The sequence below is a fragment of the Caloenas nicobarica genome, chromosome 2 (assembly GCF_036013445.1).
Source record: "Caloenas nicobarica isolate bCalNic1 chromosome 2, bCalNic1.hap1, whole genome shotgun sequence".
Taxonomy (NCBI): Eukaryota; Metazoa; Chordata; class Aves; order Columbiformes; family Columbidae; genus Caloenas; species Caloenas nicobarica.
Window position 1 is genome coordinate 31,714,079 of NC_088246.1, and position 16,481 is coordinate 31,730,559.

Sequence of the window (16,481 nt, forward strand, 5' to 3'; positions counted from 1 at the left end):
TGAATTTAAAGACAGACATATTTTAAGAAAAGACCCAGGAATACTAAAGCCAGAGGTTGCGCTGGGAGAGACACATGTGCATACGAGCTCTGGTTTCCCACAGGAGCACCGTAGCACCCACCGTGCATCTCCTCGCGTCCCAGTAAGCAGCCAAGCCATACGGAACCGCTCCCGTTGGGCCAGGCCCCAGCTCACAGCTTCTTCCAGGTGTGAAATGTTTCGGTCATCACTGGGATAGCACACCCTCCTGGGCTTCAGAGGCTTTGGCCACAGAAAGAAAAGGAACCATTTGTCCGCTACCTTAAAATCTCATATTTTATGACTTAGTTCATGGCAAGTCACTTCCTATGACCATAAAGCAAAGCCTAAGTGGAACAAGGAGGAGGAGAAATAGAGGGATATTCTTATTCTAATGAAAAAATGAGTAGGCACATACGCGTAAAGTGACACATGGGAAGATGTCATAAGCATTTCTTTGCTCTGGCAAGCTGCTTTAGCAGTGAGAGCATCAGAGAAGAGGCTGTCGGTTGCTGAAAAGGAAAATCCTCAAAGTGGCCACAGCATTCAAGGACGTGTTCAGGCCTGAGTCAGCTGTTAATTAGGTAGCTTCAAATGGGAGAAGCCATTTATAGGAAGCCTTGATCCTGAAAAAAAAATCTCATGTACTCCATCTGGCATTATGACAGGTCAGTGAAGATTAGATAGAAGAGAGAAAAAGAAATGAGGCTAAACAGCGGCCAGGAAAAGTCTTTAACTCCTTATCACCTTCTCATTAACATCTGTCTTCTCCATCAGATTTCAGCTCATCTAGATACACTAGACTGGCTAGTGGGATGACTCAGTCATTGAGGTAAATAAACTCTTTCCAACAAAAAAACAGAAGCTGACAAAGTGTGGCCATGATAATCCTTCCCCCAGTGTTGCAGGGACAGGGCAGAGAATCAGATGCCATGATGGGCAGTTTTGTGGTGTTAATATCATTTGAAACAAAAGTAACCAGGGAGAACAATTCTGCAGCCTTCTGATTTCAAATTTAATGCTGCTGGTGTGATCTCGTCACTCCAAATTACTGGATTAGGTAAATAAACTTCCCTAAAAATACAGCTGCTTCAATGGGTGCTTGCATTCTGTTGGCTTGTATCTAATTTATTTTATTCCCATTCAATTTGTAGAACAGACTCTTGCAAGTATTTCCCAATAACTTTCAAATTTCTACAATTGCTGAGATAGTGTCTCAGACAAAGACCTATAGGGCTGAAATAAAAATAGTGAAGGGTTCAAGATGACATCATGTTTTATGAACACAAGACGTGACCACAAATAACCTACAATAACCTTTAAAATTAGTTTTTTCCTGACTTCATAAAACAATATTTTATTTGGCAGGCCTTTATTGGCAAGCACTTTGAACAGTTCTATTTGTTTTCTGTAACCAGGAAGACACAACCAGTGTTTTCACATAGGTTTCCTCAGTACTGTGGTTTTGCCATTTTCTGCCTCTTTATTACTGCCTGCTGCTGTTGAATATTTTTCTTTGGGATGTTTATTAAGAACAAGGATATGAATTAAAAAAAAATAAAACCCCTTTCTTTATAACAGCACTGGTGAGTTTCTCCCACTGTAATATTACTGTATCAAAAACACAGAAATAGATCATGGTATCTGGAATGATCTGGTTGCTTTAAGTTTAAAGTTATGTAATAACATACATCTGGCTACATGTATATTATGAGAAACTGAAGGAAATCAGCCCATATGTCCTTTGATGCATTAAGCAAGACCAAGGTTTAGAAATCCACCGTAACTTGTAACATCATACAAAATGGAGGAAGAGGCTTAGCCAGTTACTGAACTAAATAACAAAACAAAAGCTAAGTGTTCCAGTTAAAGTAAATTAGAAACTAATATCACAGAGTGCAAAAAATGCTCAAGGTTTCTTAGGGGATTTTACCTGGGATTAGTTGCTATTTTGTTTCAGCATCGCAATTTATCCTAGTTGTGAGAGCCACAACTTCAGAGGAGTGTTTTTCATAGTGCCGCCTGTAATTGAACGGGACTGCTCGCTGTATTTGACACTGCTCAGGCTTTTGTTGTTTTGGGTTGTGCTGCTGTGGAAAAATGTACCATTTTCCCACCACATCAGTAGGGGTAGTTACTCTACTCCCAGTGCCTTACATATGCAATTTTGGGGTTTGATTTTGGTTTTTTGTGTGGGTTTTTGTTGGTTGGTTGGTTGGTTTGGGGTTTTCTTTAATATTCTTTAAAATCATTTCTACAATATTCTTATTCAGTATATTTTACACTAAGAAAGAAATTTAGTCTGCAGTCCAAAATGCATCATTCAGCAAAGCCCATCGCTCCCAAGTATTTTGTATGTTTGAGCAGGGGCCATGCAACTCAGATGAGTTTTTCAGCTTCTGTACAGGGTTTGGACTTCCTAGTAATCCCTGTCTCTTCTCTACAGCATGAAGCTTGAGTGAATAAGGAAAGTTCCAATAATTAAACTTGCTCTATTGACCCAACCAAAATTAACTGGCTATGCAACAATGTAGCTGTCCATGTAAAAACAGGAAGTCAGATTTCCCCAAGTAACCCTTATTCACCATGAGAAAAACAGCTGGTGCTCTCCCTTTACATGCAAGTGTGTGGGGCATGGATAAAAGATGTATACTTCTGATATCCTCTCTTTTAAAAGGCTGTGTTTTTTTTTCCAGTGGAAGTTTTCCAGTACTCAGTTCCTGAGAGGTAGGGCCCCAAGATAGTCTGGTCAAAATAGTTAGAATCATATCTTTGTAAGGAGAAGTCTGTGAAAATGAACAAAGAAGCCACATTAGTATAACATGAATAATCCTCCCTGACCTCCAAAGAGAAAAATAATAAAGGATTTATTACGCTTTTTTTCCTCCCTAAGAAAGAGTAATAAGAAAAATCCTCCTTACAACAACAATAACCACTGTTTCAGAATCAGAGCTTTTGTGTCACTGTTTTTCAGTAGTTACGCTACATTTCTCCCAGTACACTGCTGGGATTTTTTATTTTTTATTTTGCTACGCATGCTTGCACATCTGCTCCACATGTGTGATCAGCAACTGGATTTTCTGAGCTGAACGTCCTGTTAAATGGACAGAGTGGGCAGATCATTCCTTGGAGAGCAGAGAATCTGCCTCTGGTGGATTGCCGCCAAATGCAATGGTGTAATAAAGAAAAGAAAACTGCTCATTCGGATTGCTCTGAAATGAACTGTGTCCTCTCCTAAAATACCATCTGGTTAGGATCCCCGGAGGTGCAGCCCAACACACCTAGGTCTGGCAGTCTGTGTGTTTGATGGCTGTAAATGTCTCTGCGTAGGTCGACTGGGGGAAGGCAGGATCATTAAGAATGAGAAGAGGTGAAACAATTGTACTCTCATTCCCTTTCCCCCACCCAGACAAAATAACACATGAGGGTTGTGGAGGTGATTGTACTTTCTGTTGCTGAAGCTGACAGCTAATCTTTAAAATAGCTGTCTTAGGTTTCGACTTTCTCTGTATTGTCTAAACGCTTTGTTTTCAGCTGGTGTAGACCAGCAGCAGTCTGGACTGATCATATCTCTTCAGATTTGGCCCTCAATGCATTAATCAAGGGTTTTATAGTAAACTGTATGAAGGAGATTGAAGTGAGCCTTATGGTGTGTGTGCAAGGAAATCCAGCTTCCAAAAATCAAATCACACCAGGGACTGATAACAGATGTACAAAGTAAGAGGAGAAATTAACAGATGCTTCCCAGTTTGGGCCATTATCACCAATGAAACCCAACTCATATGGTCTATAGGTCACATTAAAGAGCGCTGCAGATGAATTTGGTTCTTCCCTGATGCTGGCAAAATTAAGATTGTGACTGCACAGTGCTGGATCTATCCTGAATACAAGTTGATTTTCTGAAGCGCTATCAGTGCTGCTAAAAGTCCCCCTGTGACTTCAGCAGTTAGTTCTGCAACCCAATAAATAGCATCACACTGGTTTAATCTCTCTCCGTAATGGATGTCCCGTAAAGCAGGAAATGTGGCAGTTCCATTCTCAATTAAGCAAATACTTAATTTTAATTTTCTTCTCAGTCTCCATCTATTCTGGAGAATTAAACAGGGCCTGGAAACATTCTTGGGCACTGGATTGTGATCATTTACAGTGTTAAACAGCCAGGCAAGTCCCTGGCACCCTCAAGGCTGCTGCCAACTACCCTTCAAACTGCTCCCAGGCACAAATCCGAAGCAGGGGATTTCCAGAACCATTCCCAATAAGCAATTTGCAAGCAACCACCCACTTTTGAAGGCTAAAAGTGTTTACTAGAGCTGAGCTGGCTGCCCTGTGCTTGTTGGCCTCAGTTCCTGGGAACACTCTGGGAATGTCTCAGCCGCCCATCCATAGCCCTGGACAACTCTCACCAGTGAGACTTTATTTTAAGCGGGGGCAGAGTCTACCACTTTCTGAGGCAGAGGGTTTTTTCTGCCTGGGGAAACCATTTTCTTTGTAAACAAGCCCAAATTATAAAACTCTGGACTTATTTTCAGGGCTTCCCACTGCAGCTACCGCTTGACAGGATTTTGGCTCTGTGATTGCCCTGGAAGCTGTTTGGTGATCAAGCCCCTGCAGTAGTGTCATTGATGGGGTGGATCTCAGCCTCTAGCTAATCCAATCACTCTGCCCCATTGAAACCAAACTAAAAATGTTCTGGTTTGGTTTTCTTTTTTTTCCAGAGGTGTTTTAAAATAGCTAGCTATTGGTTATATTGTGAGTTCCTATTGTCCTTGTTTATCCATCTGCTTGTAATTGTGTTAGGTTCAGTTCAAAATGATTTTTAACTGATTTGAAATCATTAATTTGATTATTGCTTACCACCCAGCAAAGAAATGACCAAAAAGCAGGATTCTGCCTTTTCAGGACTTTTCAAGAACTTGGATTCAGCTCAAATACAAATGAATTATTATTGCTAGTTTTCAAATGTCTCTTGAGCCAGACATTATAAAAAATTGCATTAGAAACAATGACAGAGAGTGTATCATAAAGAAATTACTCCTTTGGCTAAAACTGTTATTTTAGCAACTAGGGAACTGAGAAAAACATCACTTTCACTAACAGCTGTGCTGGCTCAGTGGGTCTCAGACCAGGTATTCCAGGGAAAGTATCTTGTTTAACTGGTTCTTTCTGGGCTTCCTTGCCTGAAGCTGAAGCCTGGCAGGAATTTCTGAACCAACCAGCTTCCAGTCCCATGGAGGCCTTTGTCTGAGCCCAGCGCTTCCAGGCTCCAAATACCAGCCACAGGGACTATGGGTGCAAAGAGCAGGACTAAAGGCCAGGACTCAGAAGGCTTCCAGCCAGCTGGGAAGTAAGCCCTGGTGCACAATCCTGGGAAGCCAGCAGCTTTCAGCCTTGACTTTCTGCTGCTCAGGGTTTGGGAAATGCAAGGCCTTTGGTATCCAGCATTTTGGAGTCAGTGAACCAGCTTTATTCAATGGGCAGTTTCTGACAGACCATTCCATTAGCTAATTCCTGATAAAAATTAGTGGGACAGACATTGGGTAGAAAAGAAAGCAGTGAATGAAGCTGTTTATTAACTAATCACTATGATTAATTAGTGGTATATAAAAAAATTGAACTCCTAAACGCAGGTAAAGGTCTTTCAATTTGGCAGTTGGACATGGCTGGGGAGGGAGGTTAAATGTTTTCAGCCAGACTGGGTTCAGAATAAGGCAGGATGCATCTAAGGAAATAATACTTACAAAATAAGACTATTAAGTAATATAAAGAGCTCTCCCATTGTTTCAAATGCAGATCCTATCTTGATCATTGTGTACAAAAATACGATTTAGAAAATAGCTGGTTGAAATTAGACAGGAGCATTAAGACAAACGCTAAAAAAAAAAAGCTTTCATTCATTATCTAAATCGTGGTGACAGGGTAATAACTAACTAAGAAGTGAAGCCATTTTTGTGATGAACTAGATGACTCAGAGCCCACCATTTGAAATGAACCTGTTTTGAAGTCTGGTTAAGTTCATTTAGAGGTTTTCAGTATTTTCTGGTCTTCTTCCTGCCTTTCTGGGTCCCCACTGATACTCAGCATTCTCCTCTGTTCCCCATAAGCTCAAATATCCCAGGAATGCGGTTCCCTTCTCGGTGACCGCAGCATCATATGGCAGCGACGTGGCTCCTGCCGCAGCGAAGCCGGGCAGATCCACTCACACTGCCCGTGCCAGCAGGGATCTGCAAAACCTTCTGCAAACCAGGCTTGTGGAGCAGAATGGGTGCAAAAAATCACTTGGAAGTGTACATGAGAAATAGGGAGCTGGTTTGAACAGAAAGGGTTCCTTCTTTGAAACTTTATCAGCTGCGCAAGGCACTTTGTCCTCCATGACTGTACTTTTCCTCATTGTGAGACAGGAGAACTGAAAAGCAGTGATTGCCTACATAAAATCACTGAATTTGAGTCTAATCATCTCACCCACCTTGGGAACTGATCTGCTGCCCTTTGAAAAGGCTTCCTGCTGGCTCAGATAGGTTTTTTAATTTGGTCCCCATGTAAGTATAGTAGAAAGCCCTTAACCAGGCAAATAAAGCTTTGTGAAATCAAACTATTCCATCCTTTGTAGTTGTGTTATAATGCATTCAATAATTCAAATCTTAGCTATTTTAGGGGGTCACATAAATGGAAAAGGATATTGAGGAAGACACAGTGTGGGGCATAACATCCTGCATGATGAACAAGCTATTTTAGCACATATGGTGGCACAAAGGCAGAGCTCTTCAGACCCACGCAATAAGCCAGGGCACCTGTCTTCTACTCTGCCTGGCACATGGCTTTCTAGATCTCACAAAGCTTAAGAAAAGGACTCAGTAATAAAGTACTGTGCCATACCACACCACACACCTCCTCATTTCACAAACACCGTTATGGATCGGTGAGAGAAAAACAAACAAAAAAGGCAAAAAACACCTACTACTGGGGAAAAATGTTTGCTGATTTTGTCTGTTCGGTGTTGTCAATACGGTTTTTAGTTACCTCAGCAAGTTGTAGTTAGGTGAAAGATAACAGCCTGCCAAGTCTAGAGAGTAAACATTTTGTGTTGGTCCACCCACAAAGCATTCAAATTAGAAACTGGAGCTTGTTCAGCGTAACTCAGGTTTAACTATCTCATTGTCAAGATAGTTCACTCTTCATGGCCTTTCACATCCTGGTCTCTTCATGTTTGTTCTCAGCCTCCTGAACCTTCCAGCCTGCTTTTTTATGTTTGACATCTGGCTTAATCAGAGTTAGGTTATCATTATATTTGTGAACATGTCTGATAAAGGTGCCTTTTTTATTACTCACCTGCAGTCTGGTTTTAAACATTAACATCTTAAATGTTGATAGATTTTATTCTCATTCCCCAAACTGCATATTGTTTACACGTGTTTCTCCTAGGCATATAATATAGATACTAAATGCAAGCAAATATATATGTGCATAAATGTTGCATCCACACAACATACATTTTATATATAGATATATATATATGTGCATACTATAGATAATGTATGCAATCTTTGTGCATATTACTTTCGACTAGGACTTGGCTTAAAATTCAAATATTTCTTTAATTATAATAGCTCTTAGTGATGCATCTCTAAGTTTACTTAACAATCAGAATGGACTTGTGTTGACAGTAAAGCAGTCCAGAGGCTCAGGGCACCGTGTAATTGAGGGCTCTTTCCCCATGAGGTTGGTAAGTAAGTTGCACCGGGTGGACGAAGATAATACAAAAACAAGAAAAAGGAAAAAAAAAGAAAAAAGAAAGAAAGAGAAGGAGAAAGACAATGAGAGAAAAAGAAAGAAGAAAGAAGAAAGAAGAAAGAAGAAAGAAGAAAGAAGAAAGAAGAAAGAAGAAAGAAGAAAGAAGAAAAAAAATAAAAAGGAAAAGGAAAAGGAAAAAGAAAAAAAAGAAAAAAGAAAAAGAAAGAAAAGGAAAAGCTTACCCTTCACATTATAGAGCAGGAAAGGAAAAAAAATAAGGGTGTATTTTTCTAGGAAACAGAAGAAGGAGTTTCCAGAGGAGGCTTCTGTTCTCTTGTGGAAACTGAGGTCAATGAGATTTTTCAATTCAAAGAAGATCAGGAAAAAGTAATAACGGGAAAAAAAGTAATCAGGGAAAGAGTCCTTGCACAGGAAAGGTACACCTGAAGCTCATGAAAGTATGGGCCTGGAGAGGATGGATTTGAGGCTGACAACAGCTGCTTATGAAGGGAAAAGGAGCTCTGCAGCTGATGCGGCAGAAAGGAGTTAGGCCAGCGGGACACACAGCTGAGGCTGAGATACAATCTGGAAAGGGGCGCAGCTGACCAGGAGCATCAGAGGCTCTCACCGTTGTCAGAAGTGTGTGCGGTGCTGAGCTCTGGCAGTGGGTTTGCCGTTCTCTCCCTCCCTGATACATACCCCTGAAGCTACTTGTTTTATCACTTAACAGTGCACAGATCTCTAAAGTATGGAAATCCCTACAGTGTGGTGCGTCAACCAAAGTAACCCATTTGCCTTTATCTGAACACTTTTGTTCTTCCTACTGTAATCTGCTTGGAGATTACCCAAGTTTGTGCATGAGACTTCAATCCTGTTCCACCTCAGAAAGCAAGAGTGCAATGTTTTTATCAGCCACTGCTGAGCTATATAGTTTCTTGGTCTCCATCCCTCAGGAGAAATCTGATAATGTATCTTAGAATGTTTGTCAAAATTTCTGCTCTTGTTATCCTTTTGAACTTGAGACACTGGCCAAAATTCAAGAGGTTCGAAGTGTTCCAAAGAGGAGAAACTGGTACAAGAATCAATATTTCTCTCAAACAACTTTGTACATTTACAAGGACCTTCTTTTTTCTTAGGAGAAAAACCACAGTTATTCACCACATCAATGTCCTCCTAAGTTACCTCCCCATGAGGACTCTCTCCAGGCTTTTCAGCATTGTGCAACCAGCTGTTTGTTGGTTTCTGCTCCTTTTCCCTATATACTATGGAAAGGAAAACATTGCAGAGGGATCACAACAGAAGCCAGGCTAATAGAAGAATCAAATTAATACAGTTGTGTCAGATCTGTATTGCACTTAAGCTAATGAGATATGCTGAAGGTAGTGCTCGTAAGTGCAAACCCCGTACAACATGCAGGAAACTGATTTGTTTGGAGAATATTGTTTACCATCTCCACAAGACAACACCTGGGTTAGTATGGCTGGACCCCTGGGTTACTGTGGGGGATATCTAGGCAGGTCTTTTTTATTCCATTCCTTTCTCTCATATATGCAACTATTAATTTGAACGATACCCTTTCCAGCCCTCCAGCCAGAGAGCTGATATTCTTCAGTTGCTGTCAGTGTGTCTCTGTGTCAGTGTGGAGACCAGTGGCGCTCCGTGAACTGTTTACTTGACTCCAGGTGGTCAAACTGCCCACTTCAAGGGAGCTTCACTAGACTGTCAGTGATTGAAAGCACTGGAAGAAGCCACAACTTCAGCAGCTGTTTTTCTATGAATAGTATATACAAAGAGACAGGTATATCATGTGCTGCTTTACCAGTTCTATCTGGAGTAACCTTCTGATCTTTAATGTGGACACTGTGGATTTTAGTTTGAGTACCTGGGATCCAAACTTAGTAATGTGGGTTCGTTTTGTTGTTGTTTTGTTGTTGTTGTTGTTTTGGTTTTTAATGCAGCACCTTGCCAAATCCTTCAAACTGGTTAGACTGTCACAGTCCTGTATAGAAAATAGCCAATGAGCTATTATGGAGAGAGGGGTCACAGGAGCAAATTATTGTAAGAAAAGGTGGGGGCAGAGGCAGTAGCAATTCCTGGGTCTGTGCTTCTGTCCTGCAGAAGAGGTGTAATCACGTTATTTCGCTGTCGAGGCCGTGGGTAAATGGAGACTAAGAAATGATGTCTCTCAGTAAAGTGGGAACAGCTCTCCCTAGCTATTCCATGTTGCTTGCCGTCACCTTTAATGAATCTTTATAAAGTACTTGGGATCTTCCCATGCAAAGTGTTACAAAGGAGCCAGTGATAACTAAGTATTTTATTATGTACTTGTTTAAGCCAATGCTAACAGTAACTAGTGGAAAACTTAAATCTCCATGTCTAAAAAAGGTCAGAATAATAGGAAAAAGCTGACTGTCTGGGTAAAATGTGTGAAATCTGAAAAAAAGCCTGTGCGAAGAGTGTGATGTGTTCTCACAAATGGGTGGAGAAAGGGAGTCTTTTTTATTTGTCAGCACTAGTATTTAATCTAATGTGAGAGATTAAGACAGTGAGCGGATACAACCAGAATATTTTCTGTGCATGTTGCACTGATAGCAGTCAGGACTTAAACTGGATAATATATCCAAAAGGATCTGGTATCTATATGATGTTCAAACATACTACATGTAAGTGGTCATTAGACAGCTTCAGCAAAGGAGCACAATCAACTTATTAAGAGCTATGAATCTTCTCTGAACTGGGGCGAGACACTTGTTATCCACAGCTCTGAATACTAATGCTTAAAACAAGTAGATGCAACAAACAGTGCAAAAGAATTAAGAGGTTGGTGACAACTGAGAACGACACTGACTGGCCCTGGCTTAAACGCAGGACCTATAAATTAACACGTGTGCAGGTGCAATTCTGAACGTGCCTTTGTGCACGTGCACACAGGTTCGGTGCCTGCCAGACAGAGATCACAGGGAGCTGCTGCAGCTCCCTCAGCCCCTGCTTGGCCCTGGCAGCAGTTGAGGAGCTGGTGAGTGTTTCCCTAAGCTATGCACCAGGTGCAGCTCCCTTGGCTCCGGGCTGTCGTCCACAACCCTACACTGCACCCCTTTGGGCAGAGCCCACACCGTCTTACAAAAAGAAGACAAGTGAGAACCAGAGAGTAAGTACTTTAGTATTGAATGAATATTATATGTATCAGTTGCCCTTGCTGGCTCTATCCCTAGCCATTACTATGTGATTGTATTACTTTAAGATAATGTAAATTTTAAAATGTAACTGTAGGATTGGCTGAACTATATACTCCCTTGTTTCACCACACTTGCAAGCTTCGTGCACCTACCTGTGAGCCTGGGACTCACCAACTACATCAGCGGGCAGAGATTTTAGGCTCACGCTCCTCAGTCTGAACCACGCGTCCTGAACCTTGGCACCTGGCAGGAGACCTTACCCACCCACCCCCTCCCCGCCACGCACATTCACTTCATAATATCATTAGCTAAACCCATTAACTAACCTTTATAGTACACAGCACACATGTCATACCTAACAGGGTTAAGTTGCTAAACGGCTCGACAGATGAAAACGCGTGCTTGCCACAGGGCAGCACCCGCTGCGGGGTCACCGGCTGCCGAGCGCCCGCAGGCGCCCCCGCCGCTCCGCCCGCCATCGCTGGTGTTCGACTCCCCCTGCAGGCACCGGCCCGCCCGCCGCCCCTCGGCTTTCCGCCTTCTCCCGGGCACGTCCGCTCCCCGCCCCCTGCGGTCGCCTACCGTTCACCGGCGCGTTAATCGCGGGAGCGTTCCGCAGAAAGGGCTGTTAAGGAGCAACACCGCGTGTTGATCACAGGAAGAACCTTGATATTGTCATCACTCACTCTCCCTCCTCTCGCTCAGCGTTTTAGAGTTTCACACCCTTTTCTACAGATCTCGGGTGCTTCCAGGGATCCCGTTTTCTCCTTGAGGCAGAGCCCTCTCCTGCTCCTGTGCTGCTGCCCCCCAGCACAGGTCTCCGTCAGGCCCTCTCGCCACCGCTCTGTGGTGACGGGTGGGGGACACGGAGGGTCTTTTTCAGTCCCTCCATGAATTCTGACACTTGAATATTTTTCAATCCTAATCAAAGAGACATTTGCGCTTTTTTTTCCTCCCCCGCCTTGGTATGAATAGTGAGAGAAAAAGGGAAATTTTGAAACATCTCTTTGAGTACTTTCAATCAAAGTAAAACATAGTTCATCCTCTAAAAGCAGATGGTTTCAAATGCTTTGTACTAAACTGGTATTAGACTGCATTTCCCTATAAGAGCATACTGCCTCGTGGCAGGAATATTTGCCACGTCCTTCCTATGGAGTCCTCTCCCCAGCTGACTGTCTTTCACAAAGACTCCGGAGATGTGCGACTCCCACCCTCGCTCGCGGCTTGCTCAGAGGAAAGCCGTGGAGGATGGTGTCCCTCAGGGGCCTGGCCAGAGAACAGCAACAAGAACGGGCACGAGCGCCTGAGCCGCTCTCCTCTGAGACCTGCGTAGCGATAAAGAAATGCAAGGCAGTGGCTTTGGTGAATTACTTGAAGCCCATGTGTTTTAAGTCAGCTAAAAAAAAAAAAAAAAACCCTAAAGTATTCCAGTTTGGTTCCATGGATCGTTTCAACTTTGTACACACTGTGTTTTCTCCCCAAAAATTCACTCAGCTGGAAGATTTCCGAAGGTCTTCTCCTCACCCATCTTAACAAACATTGACCGGGGGTGGAAGGCAGGCAGCGGTGAAGAGGGGTGTGGGGACTGTTCCCTGCTGAGGGTCCCTCGGGGAAGGATGATCCTGAGCTCAGCTGCCACCCCAGGCAGCGGTCTGCTAGGCTGGGCCATTACACCTCCCCGCGGACGTGCCGAACCGCTGTCAGGACAGGACTGTGGATGTGATGTACATGCAGCATAGCCCATGTGAGGATCAAGGAGGCTCGGCCTGGAAATGGCTGCCAGGCAGAACAGGGAGGAGCCGGTCCTCCAGGCCTTTCCTCGGACAGGGAGTGAGTTGTCCTCCAGCAGGCCTGAGCCTCCATTTTGGGGGAGCCTGTTCTGAGCCTGGTGGGGTTACATACACCCTGACCAGCCCTGCTCCCCTCACACTGAACACACACGCTGGAAGTCTGGTTTCCTCTATTAAATGCTTTCAAGAAACCACAGTTCTTTACAGTGTAGTCATCAGTGTGAGTGACAATCCCGGGTCTGTCCAAGAGAGATATCAGCGCAATTCATGTTGCTGATGCGGAACATGATTAGGAATGAGCATTCATATATCTATTGCACAAAATGAAATCAGTCAAATGAGAAACATGGCTGGATAATTTTAATACACTGATAAATTCTGCAATCCAGGGTCCTTGCCTATATTTCAGGTACATGAGTAATACCACCTGTTATCTCTAGAGCCACTGAAAAATGAATGCAGCGAAAGAGAGATTTCCATGGTTCGACTGGTTAATCAAGAGTTCCCTGATACACAGAGTTGTTTTCAGCACTAAAGTATTGTCTCAGCAGTAATAAATTTTACAAGACAGCACTTTAAAGCTTTTACAGTTTTCAATTTATAAAAGACTTCATAAATATGAATACAATCACAGTAACAAACACTACCGTGAAATAGCCATTATTCATGCACCACAGAGAGAGAGAGACGCTAAAGCATAGAGATGTTTACTAACCTGATGGCGCTCGTCTTTCCCTGAGCAGGACTAAGGCCCAGCTCTCCTCACTCTCCAGTCTGTACTTTAAACCTGGGACCATGTGCACAATACATGCTTTGCTCTTTAATGGGGAGAAAACAGAGCAGTGAGATACAGTAGGGACCTGAGGGGTCTCTGCAACCTAGCACTGGCCTCACCATCCTGGTACCTTGTCTTTCGTGAAGTTACTGTTTTCCTGGCTTTTTCCAATGTTTTTCAGGTGCCTGTATCCAGCCTCACTCCTTGTGTTGTTTATTTAGGCTATGATTTCCTCAGAGCAGACACACCGTCTCAGCCGAGATCAGAAACCCCAAACAATGCATTCAATTTATAGTGATGTGTTAGTTACTTCAGAAGATACATTCATGAAAGCAGCATCTCACTTCAGGTGTTGTACTTACCAATGAACACACATGACAGTTACAGCCGTAGGCCCAGGGAGCTAACATGAGGTGTTATTGTTCCACTTACACGTATATATGCAGTGAACCTGAGGGCATAGGCAAGGAGTAACCTGTTTTAGTCCGTGCTGGAAGTACCTGCCAGAAATGGTAACCAGCAGTCGCTCTTCAAAATTATCATTGGTAGGCAAAATAACACATCTTTGATGTTTTCAACAGCAGATCACCCCCTCAGCACTGCTGACTTTTTTGCTTGCTCGAATTATTTTTACTATGATGATTATTATTACTGCTGGTGTTATTGTTATTAATTCTTTGGCTTAATTAGATCGTACTTGTTCTTTCCTTCCCAAGAACGCTTTTCTTTGGTACTTCAGAACTGATCTTTTTCTTCAGTACTTCAGGACTGACCTTCTCCAGCACTGTAGAAATAAGGAGGAACATATTTCTCAGACTGCCTTCCAATATAACTTTTATTTTCATGCACATGAGTCGTCTCCATCGATAATGAATATCACCCGCTTTTTTACATATATGCTAAAATGCTTTGCCAGAGTAGGATCTACAAGAAAGCTATTTACAGCCTTTATTTTCATTTGAGTGACTATTTTTTGTGTCATCCAATTAAATTTTTTATACACCCCTGCACCTTTATCTCCAAATGTAAACAGGACTATTATTCCCTATATAGAATTTTACATGTCCAAAAGTTAGACATCTATTTGAAATTAGCTGAATGGAATTGAGGTACAATCAACTGGAGTAAGACACATTTTCTCACCTGTCTTTGTAACTGTTTTGAGTAGGGTGAATCATTTCATATGTTTCTGCGCGTAAATGGGATAAGCATTCTCTGAAAGTGATGCAAAAAAAAGTTACCTGTAATTATGAAACTCACTGTTGTTTTAAAGTAGTTCATTGGGTCATCTGTACACAATTTCTACTTGATAGCAAAAAAATGCAAGAAAATCCAAACCTGCGTGGAGGTGTTTGCATGCACGTAGTGAAACCAAGTGCACATCAGCAAAGATCTCGTACAGGAGTGCTCCTCTGCTTCTTCTGGGCTCTCAACTCTTGCTATAAGCCGTACCGCAGTAAAAGCACAGGATCGTCTGATTTACCATAACGCTTGCTAGATGTGAGTAATAAAAGCCACAGCCTAGCCTACAGGCAACCCAAAAAAGCTTCCAACAGTATTTACTGCTCTACAGTTTTTCATTAACCTGAGGTACTACATTCCATAACCAGGAAAAACACAATTTGAGTGCACAGACACAAAACAACATTTTAACTGCAGAGGGCAGGAAAGAGCTACCGAACAGCACCGTGTTTTACTTCCAAGGCTCATTACTTGCAACATAATTTTCTACGAGTTTGATTTCTTCCACACTGACTATTTATAATATCACATTTTAGTTCTGAAGCATCCTCTGATGATCCATCTGATTGATTTCTTGGGGAAAAATACAAACCTAAAGAACATAAATTATCAGATTAATTCTAGAGGATATTTCTTAATTATAATAATGGACCAGAAATCATTCTGTCATCCTTGCTGAATGTAATGGATGTCACTTCTCACTGAGATTTTATTTCCCATTTTACTTTATACTGAAAATCACTTTGTTTTGGGGTTTTTTTTCGTACAAAACTGCTAATGTAGGATGAGCTGATGTTTACCTGTTACCCACTTAATGCCACTTCGAAAACCCCAGCCGTTCATTAATGCTCACTGGAGTCAATGACCACATCCAGAATAGTGCGATGCAGCTATTTTCTAACACTGTCCTCATGCTTACAAAGCTTTCACCAAATTGGGCTTCAGATTAAAAAAAAAAAAAAAAAGAGTTGATATTTTCACTGAAGTATAAATTATCATTGAAAAAAAAGCAGTTGAAGATTTGTAATTAGAGCACAGAATTTTCTGGAACTTGCCCATTTGGGCTGTATTTTAAGGTTTTCTGGAAATCTGAAACAGATCTTATTCAGGGTGTGTTTCCAGAGGAATGAGAAAGGTCTGCAGAAACCGCTACCAAGAATCCAGCCTGAGGCAGGTACGTGTTGGCAGGAGCAGTCCCAGCCAATAACATACGCTTTGCCATCCTCCACCCACACACCCTGATTAGCGTGAATCCCCATTTTTCCATTAACCCCCATGCTAAGCATCTTTCCCAGCCTCCTCTTTAAGATATTCTTATCTTCATTATTCACTTCGCAGTTGTCAGGGCTGATGCGGGGCTGTAGAACCCACCATGCTCAGTATATTTCAGCCCGTTTCAGTACCCCAGGTTGTCACTGCTGGGAATCAGTGAAGGTGGAGAGGAAAATACTGGCTATTCCTCTCCTATAGGCAGTGTTTGTCCTTAGTTAGGGAAGATTTTCGATAAAATATTGATGAACACCACCAGAGGGTGCATTGCTGCCACTGTAGTGCTGCTCTTACACTGTAAGCAACCATGCTCTGCTGTTGCAAAGCTTTGGACAAATACTGTAACTTTGATTTCTGTGGAACTGCCTACACAAAGGTGCATAATGGAAAGCTGGATTAAATACCCAAGTCAGTGAAGCCAATTGCTTTAAAAGAACTGAAAATGAAACCAAACCAAAAAAAACCCCAACCAACCACCACCAC

General features: G+C 42.3%; 1 protein-coding gene across 1 annotated transcript in view; it reads right to left on the reverse strand.

Annotated features, from left to right (window-relative positions):
- Positions 1–14,632: 14,632 nt before the first annotated feature.
- CRPPA (CDP-L-ribitol pyrophosphorylase A) overlaps positions 14,633–16,481 on the reverse strand; it is a 123,826-nt gene continuing 121,977 nt past the window's right edge. Inside the window, exon 10 of the mRNA XM_065628542.1 lies at positions 14,633–14,702. Coding sequence (XP_065484614.1) covers positions 14,667–14,702 — 36 coding nt within the window. The 3' untranslated portion in view covers positions 14,633–14,666. The remainder of the gene's footprint in view (positions 14,703–16,481) is intronic.